The sequence below is a fragment of the Leuciscus leuciscus genome (assembly GCF_965113295.1).
Source record: "Leuciscus leuciscus genome assembly, chromosome: 6".
Lineage (NCBI taxonomy): Eukaryota > Metazoa > Chordata > Actinopteri > Cypriniformes > Leuciscidae > Leuciscus > Leuciscus leuciscus.
In genome coordinates, this window is record NC_138730.1 from 37,950,217 (window position 1) to 37,963,684 (window position 13,468).

The window sequence follows — 13,468 nt, forward strand, 5'->3', positions numbered from 1 at the left end:
GCTGTTTCCCTACTTCTTGAACTATGTGAACTCATATAAAAACTTTTTATATAATGTTTACAAGCAATACAAATATGATATAATTTTGACCTTGCAGACATTAATAGATCTAGAAAATCAGAAGTGCTCACTGTAATTGCCTGGGAGCTTTGTTTTTCAATGGAATTAAAAACATGGGCTCCCAGAAATTGCGTAAAGCTAGTCAAATTGGAGCATGATGTATTTAACGTCTTGCCATTTTGGTGTGCAATATGCTGCAGATGGTCAGTGAGCAGCTATAGGTATGCAGTCTGTCCATATGTTGAATAACATGGATTTTGCTATTCCAAATCTACGTGAGTTGCCAACCTTGACCACATTTTATGACAACACAAATGTGAAAGCTTTTCTACATCTGTGATGCCTCATTGCCCTCTAAGATACCTCACTTTGGCCAAATTCTATAACATAATTCCATGTTTGCTTCTCGGAGAAGAATGCACCTTTTCAGCTGAGATGCTACCTTTAGAGACGGAAGGAAAAAAACTGCATACAAGGTCTTGGAACAGAGTTTAAACAGACAAAGTACTTTAGTGAACATTTTAAATCAATATATAATTTTTACATTTAAAAAACACTGTTTATCTAAAAGCATTTTGTTTTAATGCTAGTGTGTTCATTTTAATGGAACATATACAGGTACCATTGCAATAGAAGGATGATATTTGTCTCTAAATGGAAACACAAAAGAACAATAACAGGATAAAAAGAACAATCTACCTCTCTTTGAAATTAAACAAGTAAATCAAGTGAGACAAAATTCACTTTTGAGTAATTAAAAAATGTTTTTTCTATAAACCACTTAAAAAAATCCATAATAATGACTTATAAAATGTCCCATGAGTAGTTTCTCCACATGCAGGCCTTTCTGGTGTTTTCTTGTGTTGTGAGAGAAGAGCCATCAGGGGTTAAGATGTGCAAAGTGTGCAAATAATTTGTGGCCTGTCGTCTGACTAATCAGTTTTTTAGTGATCCATTACTCTGCATTATTTATGCTAAGTAGCTATTCTGTTCAGGACCATTTATATTGAACATTACGTGAAAGATCTCTTAGAGGCATTCGATTACACAACACACACACACACACACATAATACCACTTTAATCCTGACATGCTTTCACAAACATGCACATATGTCAGCATCACTGAGGTTTTACACTGTAAGACTGCATAAATCACTCAGCCCAAATTTGCACTAGCAACACAAATAGCCATCAAAATGTCTCAGGTCAGTGGAGGGACACAACAACATCCTTCAACACACCGTCAGCAGCCACGCAACAAACAAACAAAAAGGCTAATTTTCCCTTGCAGTGTCTCTTTCGATGAATCTGTGATGCACAGTTGTTAAGCCCTATGAAATGAGCCCCAGAGCTGTGCCGTCCTCTTTAAAATGACCTTTCAGAATTGATCAAGCAGGTTATGGAGGATATCCAGATGCTTCCACCACATGTTGAGCTGCTCGCAAACATGTCACAGAGGATGTAGCACACATATCGGAGGCTACGGGTGATCTGTCCTACAACTCACACACACACACACACACATCAGAGACCACATGAGCAACACAAGCACACACACTCACACAGACATCAGAGACCAGAGGTTAAAACTCCACGAACACATGCACACTGCAGAGACCATGAGCGATGAACTGGATATCCCTCACACACCAGAGGACCAAAGTGAAAAGTTGTCTCTCTCACACACAGCCAAATTCAAATGCGTAGCCAACACATCAGACAACATGACTGGACATCTGAACACTCTCTCACACACATTTACAGTCTACTCACAAAACTATGAGTGAAGACCTGATAAACTTATATCATGATATACATTAGCCTAACTTATATCGTGATACACATGCTAATCTTTTTTCCTTTTTTAATGGTTTAGTAGAGCTTTCAACTTACAATATAACCTAGTTTAACAAATGTGAAAACATAGTAATAGTTATTAAGCATAATAGCAATAACAAACACCATAGCTCAAAATAGAAACAGACAAGAATAGTAACTACAGCACCACGTTATTATCGCAGATATAATCTATGCCAAATGGCACCCTAAACACTCGAGGTGATCCTACGAGTCCGCACTTTCGTGACATAACTGCGCTTTGACTGTCGAGATAAGGTGTGCATTGAGGGCGCATATTGACCGCAAAGGGGGTGCTCACGAGCACCCTTCTGAAACCTAAAATTATTAAACAAAATGGGACACCCTGGACTTAACAGACACACGCACAAGGCAGCCATTGTAAGTCCACAAGACCGAAAGTGCATGTGAAGTGTGCCATTTGGAACAGGGCCTATGACGTTGCTACAAAATAAATCATATTTACCCGAGTTGTGAATGTGGGTTTGCAAGACTGTATTGAATGAGGTGTAACAGTGTACCGTGAAAAAAAAAATCGTTCTATTGAGTTGTCTTTTACGGGATACACGCGAAAACAAACACAGCGTGTTAAGTGTAGGCCTTTGCAGATTCACAAACAATTAACTCTTCTGAGCCGGCTCTTTTCAGTGAATGAATCAAAATTAGACAGCGTGACCAGTTTAGGCCCTGTCCCAAATGGCACACTTCATGTGCACATGCGGTCTTGTGGACTAAAGCCGTATGCACACTGTACAATTTATAATTGTCCTTTACGACTGTTGCTTGTTAAACTGTATGAACATAATCCTCGCTGTAAGCCATGTCACACAGTAAGATCTCAGTTGTCTTTAATGTCAGACTGTACAGCAGTCAAGGCACATTAAAAACGGACGCATTCAAGAAGACTCGTCTTGAGTCACACCAAAATGACATATTTAAATTGTTTTCCTTGAAACAAAATTCCTTATGCCTTAAAATAGCTTGAATGTAACTCTATATACCCTTGCCTCATTTAGTATACGTGGTTCTATTAATATGCAAATTAACCCCGCCTCCACTCACTCACACCAGCTCAGAGATCCACTCGTTGACGATCACACGTTGACCTGATTGGTTACAAGGTAGTTTGTGACGTCAGAAACACCAGCGATTTCAAACCGTGTTTTTGAGACTGTCTTTGGACAGCAGTGTTAAGGAGAAAATACTCAGCAATGGTGTTGACTTATGAATTTGAACATGGTTTGTCTTAAAGCATATTAAAAACACTGCATTGACATATAAACAACATTAAAAGCTTGATTTTTACCACAGGGGGACTTTAATGCTACGCCAACGCAGATTTGAATGTTTGCTGTGATTGAACTTGAAAAAGGACTGATAGACATAGCAGAATCATTGTCATTTAGGAATAAGATCACGTGGGTGTCTGAATTTTCTGTATCATTGTTTCTAATACTATTAAAATGATAAACCTTATCATAAATCTTAAAAACCTTTATATTAACTTCCTTTTTATTACTGCAGTACAGATAATGACAACCATCTGTGTCTCCCAGTGGTTTACATTATGCAGTTTAGCATTAAGTGATTAATTTACAACAAAACAAAACAAAATGCCTTTATCTCCAAAATCGTTAATTTTTTTTGTCTTGCATTACGTAGTGAAATTGGACAAGCACATCATTTTCTGCTAATTCTTTTTTGTGAATTGGACTATGTGCAAAGGATTTTGGGTGATTGAAGGATACACGTGATGCATCCTTCAAAACAGGCCAAATGAAGTACATGAAACGAAGGCTGCCTTCAAAGGATCCTTTAAATCAAGACATCCTTTGACAGAGATTGAAGGCGTGGAAGCCGAGATATGCACCCTAACTAGGACACAGCCTTCCGATTGAGATTATTGAGATCATTATTTCTTAATTCAAATTATCACAGAAGTACTGTGATAAAAGTGTATAGTTCGGATATAAACACTGATGTCTACAGTATACAGTACAGCACAGCACAGTACAGTACAGCATGTCTACAGTAGCAATTAAAATAGAGCAAATCACCTTTTGAAAGTAACATGGCGCTTCAAATAACGAGTGTATCAATGACATCGGTACACCAGTAGGTTGCGACAAGTGACTGTTAAAAATGTAGCCTATTTGTCATTAAATCATTCATTCAAGAGATTTGTTAAAAAATGGTGATTTATTCAGTAATGAAACAAGTGAAATCTTTATGAGTGAGTCATTAAATCATTCATTCATTAAGTGGGTTTTTTTTTAAAGGGTGCAGCAATTACATTTTTTTTTCAGAACATCTAGTGATTCTCAATTTATCCAGAATCGTGCAGATCTACTGATCATCCGATATAACCATCATATATACAATTACAGTTGGAAAGATGAAAGCTTTGTGTACTAAGGCTGAAAGGTATACATTGTCAGTTTAATACACTTTTATTAACCAGCCTTTGTAATATGTAAACAATATGATTTACACACTAAACTCAGCAGAAACACCAGCACAGTCTGCAAATTTTGAAAAGCTCGAATATGTCAAAAGTCGAGTTTCCAGGTTTTTTTAAAACCATTATTTCATTTTAATTCTATTTGTTATTTTATTTTATAAAACGTATAGTTCCAGTCCAAATGTGTTATAATGTTATAGCTTTTGTTGCTGGTGTTTATTTTATGAATAAAATAAAACTTAAAATTAATATTTTTATGGAGTAACCGTTTTATAAAAGCAATAAGCCCCTTAAAGCCGTGTTTTACAGTGGATTTAGAACAGCTAAGGGGCGTTATAGGCACGACGCAGAGCAGAGTTTAATTTGTTCTCAATGCACAATGAACACATACACACCATTCAAAAGTTTGGGGTCTCTAAGATTTTTTTCTCTTAATGCTAACCAAGCATTTATTTGAGAAAAAAATACAGTTAAAGCAGTAATATTGTGAATGTTTTCTTTTTTAATAGTCCTATTTAAAATTTACTTTATTTTTGTGATGGCAAAGTTGAATATTCAGCATCATTACTCTAGTCTTCAGTGTCACATGATCCTTCAGAAATCATTCTAATATGCTGATTTGGTGCTCAAGAAACATTTCATTTACATTTACATTTATTCATTTAGTAGACGCTTTTATCCAAAGCAACTTACAAGTGAGAACAATAAAAGCAGTTAAACTAACAGTAGGACAACAATATGCACGTGCTATGACCCTTTTCAGTTTAATCTAACGCAGTAAATGTAAAAAAATAAATAAATTATAAATAGAATAGAAGAGAAAATGTTAGTATTACTGGATCAAGTGCTGCCAAAAAAGATGTGTCTTCAGCCGTTTCTTGAAAATGGCTACGGACTCAGCAGCTCGGGTTGAGTTAGGTAGATCATTCCACCAGCAGGGAACAGTCATGGTAAAGGTCAGAGAAAAAGAGTTTGTGCCTCTTTGAGAAGGCACCACAAGACGACGTTTGCTTGCAGAGCGCAAGTTTCTGGATGGCACATAAGTCTGAAGTAATGGTTATTTCTTATTATTATCAGTGTTGAAAACAGTTGTGCTGCTTACTAGTTCAAAAGAACATCAATTTAAAATAGAAGGTGGGTGGGCGACTTTGCACAACACTGATTGGTTATGTAAGCGAAGGAAAGTTTTTCAAAAGCAGGAGGAACAGGCATCACAAGTAATTTAATGTAACTCTTACAGTCATAGACCACAACATACAAAACACACAAACCTGCAAAACATACTATTTCCCACTTCAGAACCAACATTCAACATGCTAATACATATGCACCAATCAAACAACCCATACATCCTCTCAAACAACCCGCTCCACTACAGCACATAAACCAAAGTATGAGTTTCTTACATGCAAAAAGCCTTTACACACTCACACATACGCTCACATCCGCATTAAGGATGCATAGGGTTAGTGGATATGCAAAAGCACAAAAAAAGCACAATAATGAATAATGCAGTGAGCAGCAAAAACAGCTGACAGTTTAAGTGTGTGTGTGAGAGAGAAAGGATAAGATCAGGATCGATAGATAGAAAGAAAGAAAGAAAGAAAGAAAGAAAGAAAGAAAGAAAGAAAGAAAGAAAGAAAGAAAGAAAGAAAGAAAGAAAGAAAGAAAGAAAGAAAGAAAGAAAGAAAGAAAGAAATACAATGACACAATCTCTCTGAATCCAACATCTCAACACACATCTCCGGTTCACACTTCATAATGAAAAGGAAAACTCTATCACAATGTTCATTCATGTATAATCATCCATATTTTCACTCAAAAATGTTGGACATTTGATAGAGATCTGTTCAGAGAGTACTCTAGAGAGTAACAATACACCTACACAAGACTGATTCGGTCCAACTCATTGTGATTGTGTAATGAACACTTGTGCAGTAGCAATTATACTACCAACTAAAAATTAAAAGCAGTTATGATCTCCACTCATCAGTCTGCTCAAACTGTGACAATGAACCAGACATTTCAACAAAAGCTGCATTCCTTACTAAACTTTATAATGAAAAAGGATTTTATAATGAAAAGGTTTGATAAAAATGCTGTTTAGCCCTAAACTCCATAAAGGATCAATGTAATAGTCACACACCTACACAAGCCAGAAGACTGATTCAGTCCAACTCAGTAAGTTGTGTAATGTGTTGCACATGTGCTTGAGGATAGATAGATCTGTCCTCTATTTGTGGTGTATTCATAATAAAAGCATCAAACATTTCAAGCTGCAATCCTTCCAAGTTCATTAAAACACTTTATAATGAAAATATTTTATAATAAAAAGAAGATCCAACTTAATTTAAATTGCCTGCTAGCATTGTGTAATGTGTATACACTCTTAAAAATAGAGGTTCTTTATTGGCATTGTTCCATGAAGAACCGTTAACATCCATGGAACCACAAATGGTTCTTTAAAGTGGAAAAAAGTTTATTTAGATTTTTGGTTTAGAAAACGGTTCTGATTCACTGAAAGGTTCTTTGAGGAGACAAAAATGGTTCTCCTATATGGCATCGCTGCAAAAACCCAGTTTTTGGAACCTTTATTTTTAAGAGTGTACACATAGCCTTCTTGAGAAATGACTGAGATAGATAGATAGATAGATAGATAGATAGATAGATAGATAGATAGATAGATAGATAGATAGATAGATAGATAGATAGATAGATAGATAGATAGATAGATAGATAGATAGATGGTATGTGCGCTATTGTTCCCAAAATAACAGAACACAGCAGAAAATTCCGTTGGAGCTGAGAGGAGGGGGAGGTTCCTCTGTGCCCCACGAGCTTATTAACGGCTCTGTGATTCCCAGAAACAGAAAACACTGAAAACAAGAGGGAGGAGCAGAGTGAGTGCAGAGAGGGGGGTTTCTTACCAAAAACGTAGTTGCTCCGAACGGAGGTCGCGAGAAGCATCGTCAAGGCCGCGAGAGCCCTAAGAGCGGCTCGCTGGAATGACGGGAATGTCATACTCTGACGCACGCGCATCCCGCTCATCAGTCCAGCACGTTAAACCCAATTGTCCTCTTGAGACTAGACGAAGTGGAGAAGCTCACCGAAGCGCTGACTGGAAGAAAGGACAACACACATACACACTCATTAGCAGACAGAGCGCGCTGATTGGTCGCATAGATGCTGAGCACACACACTTCACTCACGCGCTGCCCCAGTGCTTTCATTAATCGTCTCGTGTCATTCGCTGTGTGTGATGTGACGCAGTGATCGAAAACATTCCCTTCGTCACTCAGTAACCCAGAAAACGACTCTGAATCGACAATTGCTACGTAAAAGTGAGTGCATAACTGACAAGAATTAAGATTTAGAGTGCTGCCCCTGAAATCCTCCCGGTAGCCTTTAACACCGCTCTCATTATTCTCCTACTCTGACTGCTGCTGCGCGCGAGAGGAAGATGCACCTGTCGCCCGTTGAGAATTCAGCGCGAGCGTGGCCACAACCACGCGCGCGCGCTCACACAATAGTCCAGGTCGTTTGGTTGCCTATTACTCTCCCTTAGTGAGCTTTTGTGAACTGTGTAAGTCATAGCGTTGCCTGCGGATCGGGCGGGCGATCGCGCAGAGATGCTCTGTATTGTTGTGCAACTATAGAGGGAGGCATGGACGGACAGTGGCTGTCAAACTGTGTGTATGTGTGTGTGTGTGTGTGTGTGTGTGTGTGTGTGTGTGTGTGTGTGTTCAGCGCAAGCAGCGAAATCTCGCCTCATCGCGACTGGACGAGGTGATGATACCTGCTGCAATTCTAGGGCACGCGACCCGAAACGGAGCCACCCGCGCCGCCTCCCTCACTCATCGGTTCTTTTCTCGCACTTCTCTCTCTCTCTCTCTCTCTCTCTCTCTCTCTCTCTCTCTCTCTCTCTCTCTCTCTCTCTCTCTCTCTCTCTCTCCGCTGAGAACCAGTCCCGTTCTCATCCGCGCAACCGGGACGCCCCACCGAACCACGGAAAACAGTAGCAGGTGCACACAGTCCGAGCTGAATGCAGAAGAAGATGCTACTAAAGCTCGCGATTGGGAGGGGAGGGGAAACGCGAGGGGGCAAAGCGACCATCGGCGCATTTACAGTAAGCCTAAGCACGCTTTAACGTCAACCCCCTTCCCTTTGCTCCTAGTTTAACACCTCCGAGCTCGTTGAATGGTTTTCTGCCCGGTGCGCCCGTCAGAAGAGACGCGCGCGGATGCAGGCGCATTCCAGAGCACGAGCGTTCCCCTATTTACAAACCTGACAGGTGTCTCCCCCCCATCTGTATAAGCGCCAGGACGCCAACGACAATAATACCCCTGCGTGTCTGTGAGCTCAAAAGGAGGGCAGATTACAATACGCACCGATATAAGCGCTCCTCGTGATGCCTGTTGGCTCCGTTGGTTCTGGAGTGTTGGACCCTGCTATGCCTGCTGGCGCTCACGCTAAGGTCCCAATGGATCTGTCTGTCTTGGTTCTCGTTCCGCCCTCCGCTGTCTTCTTGTTTTTCTTGCCTTTTCCTCTCTCCACGGCTACCGTTCACTGCAGCAAAACAGTCTGTCTGAAAGAACGGAGAAAGGGAGGGAGAGAGAAGAAGGGAGGGAGGCGCGGGGGGTGGAGGGGGAGGGGTGGGTATTTTAATACGATTTGGCCGCACCATTTGGATAACAGGGCTAGACCATACTGCCTAAGATAGATTATTATTGTTATTACTGCTGTTGTTTATAACATTATTTATGTCAGAAATAAATAGATTGTTATATTTATTTGTTTTTACTAAACAATAGACTAAAACAATAAATAACGATATTGAATACTTCATTAATAATACAAATAAAAATAATAAAAATTATTGTTGGTTTAACTTAAAAAAGTAAGTATGGTTGTATTACAATTTTGAGTTCATTGAAGTACAATTTTTGAGTTGATACAATGAAGGAGATTCGTTCAGTCAACAGAAACTCAAAATAATGTTATCTGAACCACATTAATTATCCCAGTTGTTTCATTTTTTTATCACAAACAAATTTGCATACACGATAGGCTGCAGCCTATCATGTAGGCCTATGCAAATTTGTTTGTGATAAAAAATAGTTTATCTAAATAGTCACAAATGTATTTTTATATTTAGTGTCTTTAGTATAAAATGTGAAATGTAAAAATATGAGAAATAATTTGTAAATATGCAAACAATACATTAAAAAGTAGCTTTACCTGTAAAAAAAACAGAACATTTTGAACGAACATCAAAATAACAGTGTTGTTGGCTGCTAATCCTCAATTTATTAAAGAACTTAAAACCAAGTAGAAAATGAACGAACGAACGAGTTCATGAATGATTGATTGAATGAATGAATGAATGAATGAATGAATGAATGAATGAATGAATGAATGAATGAATGAATGAATAGCTGTCCCAAATAGTTAACTCCATTATCAAAAGAAAGTAGGCCTATCTGATTTATTGGCTACTGATTACTAAAATAACTGTAACAACTAGGCCTACAGTTGTTTTGAAAATAATGTCACAATAAATATTGTGTGTTTGTTTGTGTGTGTGTGTGTGTGTGTGTGTGTGTGTGTGTGTGTGTGTGTGTGTGTGTGTGTGTGTGTGTGTGTGTGTGTGTGTGTTTGTTTTTTATTTCGGGGTGAAATGTTTTCGTGAGGTCCCCCCTCATATAGTCTGGTGGCGGCGCGAGGTGTGGTCTTGTGAATAGAGTCCTCGCGCGCGCGAGCCGGGCTCTGGAGACCCCGCCGGCTGCTCGGGAGGCCCGCGCGAGAGGAGAGGATGGGAGGAGGAGGGGAGGGCGTTGCGACTCGCGAGAGGATTTAAGGATTAGTTCTGCACGCGGATTACTCGCTGTGCGGTGTGGGGGACGCACGGGGTTAAACATGGACGACTGCACGAGAGGCAGATACCCCGGGAGAGCAACGACTCGGTCACCGTGGCTGTGGCTCGAGCAGCCAACCAGAGCCTCGGGGCGGGACACTTCCGGCCCAAATAACTACACTTGTGTTTAATGTCATCACCAGCCCACAGTCTGACGGCCTTTATTCATTTCACGGAGTGAATAAAGCATGACGCAGATTAGACAGTGGAAAATTAATCTCTTTATGCGGTAAATAAAAGATACAGTATGTTTGTTGTGTTATCATCCCAGCTTGTGCACGGACGTCAACACTGTCTTCATCACTGATACGGATGAAACAGTAGTTAGCCTACATCTACTGGTCAGGAGACTGAACTGCGAGCATTTCGGCACAACGCCGGTATTCCCAGAAAGCGCCCGGTTACATCATCCACAATGAAATAGTTCACCCTATCGGATTGAGAAGATATTTACACAACAATATTTCAGTCTGTGAAGTGCCGGACGGCGTACCTTCAGTTTCTAGTGTTTGGAAACAGAGCCCATGCCCATTTCATCATTTTATAGAGACGCTGACGTCATTCTCCGCAGAGCTGTGACAGTCCACGCGGTCGAGCGCGCTCGCCCGTGACCTGCGCAATCCGTGCTTCTTCGACGTGCGACTGTCCAGAAGCACAGAAACCAACACCCTAGTTTCCGACCGGCCCGGGAGTGCGAGGAAGACAGTCAGGAAGACAGGGATAATATGAGCAGAGCGTCTCAATTATCAGTTTAATGACTTGCTGAACATCTAAAATCAAATACTGCATTAAAATGAGCCCTCGTCGCTCCCTCTCCCTCTCACTTTCTGAGATACTAAAATTGCCCGTGGAGAGAGGAAAGAAAAAAAGGTAGATGTACAAGGCCAAAATCACATATGAATTGCAAAATTGCAGAAAGAGTTTCTGCGCAGGGTGATGCTGGTGAAATTGAATCACATGAGAGGATGAAAATGAGCTCAAAGTGGATAAATGAAAGACTGAGAAACTAGTGGACATTCACAGCTTCCATTAAAATAAATGCATGACAGAGTGAAGGAGGGTTTCCTGAAAGAGGGTTTCCTGTAGTGTTTGATCAGGCCATGCAGAAGTGAGATACCTCTCTATTTCTATCCCATAATGACCAGGAAGAGCCAATCACACAGTTCGCTGGAAAATCAATAGGACACTGATGTCTCTCTCCATCTCTCTGGCAGGCTCTCATTCTCTCTCCACCTTTCTCTCTTTCTCTTCCCAGTGCAATTCAGGATAATTCTCTTCACGTTAGAGAGACTTTTATTGGCAAGACCAAATACAAGTATATTACAGCTGAACTGATTTGAGAGGGCAAAGGGGACAGGAATGCATTAAAAATGAAAAATTTCATTTTTTACTGTATTAGAAATGTAGGATAAAGCTGACTGTAGTTACCAAACCATTGCATCTCTCTCCTTCGTAAAACTGTTTATATACACACATATATATATAAGAAATATATATATATATATATATATATATATATATATATATATAATATATATATATATATATATGTATATAGAAATATATAAGAAATAAAGGCTTTTAAAATTGTAATTGTGAATGTTTATCATAACAAAAAAAATGTTATTGCAACGCATATAAAAGAGTAGGTTCATTCACAAAAAATGTAACATGCATTGCATCCTCTGCGATGAAGAGACGGATGAGCATCACAATACCTATTTATGCATCTAAAAAAAAAGCCATCATCCACTGATGGCGTCATCTCTGCCGGGACTCGAACCCGGAGCCTCTGGATTAGAAGTCCAGCGCGCTATTCCATTGCGCCACAGAGACTGAGCCACATGATGCAGCGTAAAATGAGGTCATATTCTGCATCAGTACGGTATCCTGCAGCATCAGGACCAGTGATATGCTCGTCCTGTAATTGCGTCATGTCCCGCTAGGGGGCGCGCGCTCCTCTCTCGTCTTGAAGTCGTGCGTCTATAGCGGACATCCGCCCTCAGCGCACTAAACCAAAATAATCATGTTTTTTTTTTATCAGTTCTTACAAAAACAACGATCAAGAAAAATCCATATGGCCACTATGTCTTTCAGAATACTATCACAGCTCAAACACACTATTTTTTCTCGAGCTTTATATACTTCAAGTAATTCTCTGTGTGCGTTATTCTGGAACAACAGAATAAACGGAATTCATAAGCGAAATTAATTACATAAGCATGCATGAAAAGCGTCGTTTTGTGTACCCTGTCTATATTTATGTATCATTATGTTTAAATAGCAGGCTAATAATTTGTTTGTTGCAAAATTAGCCAAATTAAATCGCGTGCGCATCATATCAGGGGTTTTCAAGCTTTGTTTCGTCAATGACCTAAAAATATGATCCACAGCTAGAATATATCGTTTTATATAAGAAACAATATATAAGACGATATTATGAAGAATAATCGGGCTGTTTAGGCTACTGTGGTAAAAGGAAAACACTTTGTATTGAACTAAAAATGTCGTCTCTCCACCGATAGAGTAGTTGAATGAATGAACATTCTCTTGAAGAGAAACATTTTCAATTCAATTTGTGTAGCACTTCTCAAAGTAAATATTGTTCCAAAGGCACTTTGCAGAGATATACAGTGCTATATCCAACCCCCAGGAGATAAAGGCAACAGTGTAAAGGAAAAGATCTGTAAGATACAATGATTATTGGCCATATATAAGTTGTAAGGTAAGAGAAATGAGCAATTACATTTTTTCCACACAAAAAAAAATATAGAGTGAGAGAGCAAGGATGCATATTTCTTCATTTTTATTGTTGAAACCTATTGCAATAATTTTAAAAAAGTCACAATCAATATCATGATTTCTTACCAGTTTTTATAAATCAAATATAAGAATATGAAATTTGGTAAATGTGTTAAAATTCCTGTTAAACATTTTGCTAATATTTTAAGGTAACATGATAACTGACAGTCCTAAAAATACATTTCGTAAAATTGGCTTACATTTTCAGACGACCCCCCTGGGGTCCCTAGACATCAGTTTGAAAATACCAAATAAACCAACCTGATGGAATGCTGAAACTGAACACAACTTGTCTACTCTTGACCACAAGCTAAAGGACATGCCTTCTAGTTTCAGACAGATAAATAACTCTCCAGATTTAGTGTTTTTGTG

The 13,468-nt window shown here is 39.3% G+C and overlaps 2 protein-coding genes across 4 annotated transcripts in view; both read right to left on the reverse strand.

The window, feature by feature from the left end:
• Positions 1-10,803, reverse strand: part of cadm3 (cell adhesion molecule 3) — a 68,109-nt gene extending 57,306 nt beyond the window's left edge. For 2 of the 3 annotated variants that reach the window (XM_082173575.1, XM_082173574.1), the window contains exons 1-2: positions 8,769-8,965; positions 7,308-7,498 (exon numbers count right to left, since the gene is read on the reverse strand). In XM_082173575.1, coding sequence (XP_082029701.1) covers positions 7,308-7,428 — 121 coding nt within the window. In that variant the 5' untranslated portion in view covers positions 7,429-7,498; positions 8,769-8,965. Of the gene's footprint in view, positions 1-7,307; positions 7,499-8,768; positions 8,966-10,787 lie in introns of those variants that run through there. The other variant, XM_082173573.1, reaches the window with a different exon arrangement.
• LOC309501505 (uncharacterized protein) overlaps positions 1-13,468 on the reverse strand; it is a 177,353-nt gene that overhangs the window by 157,475 nt on the left and 6,410 nt on the right. The gene's annotated exons all lie outside the window — the stretch shown is intronic.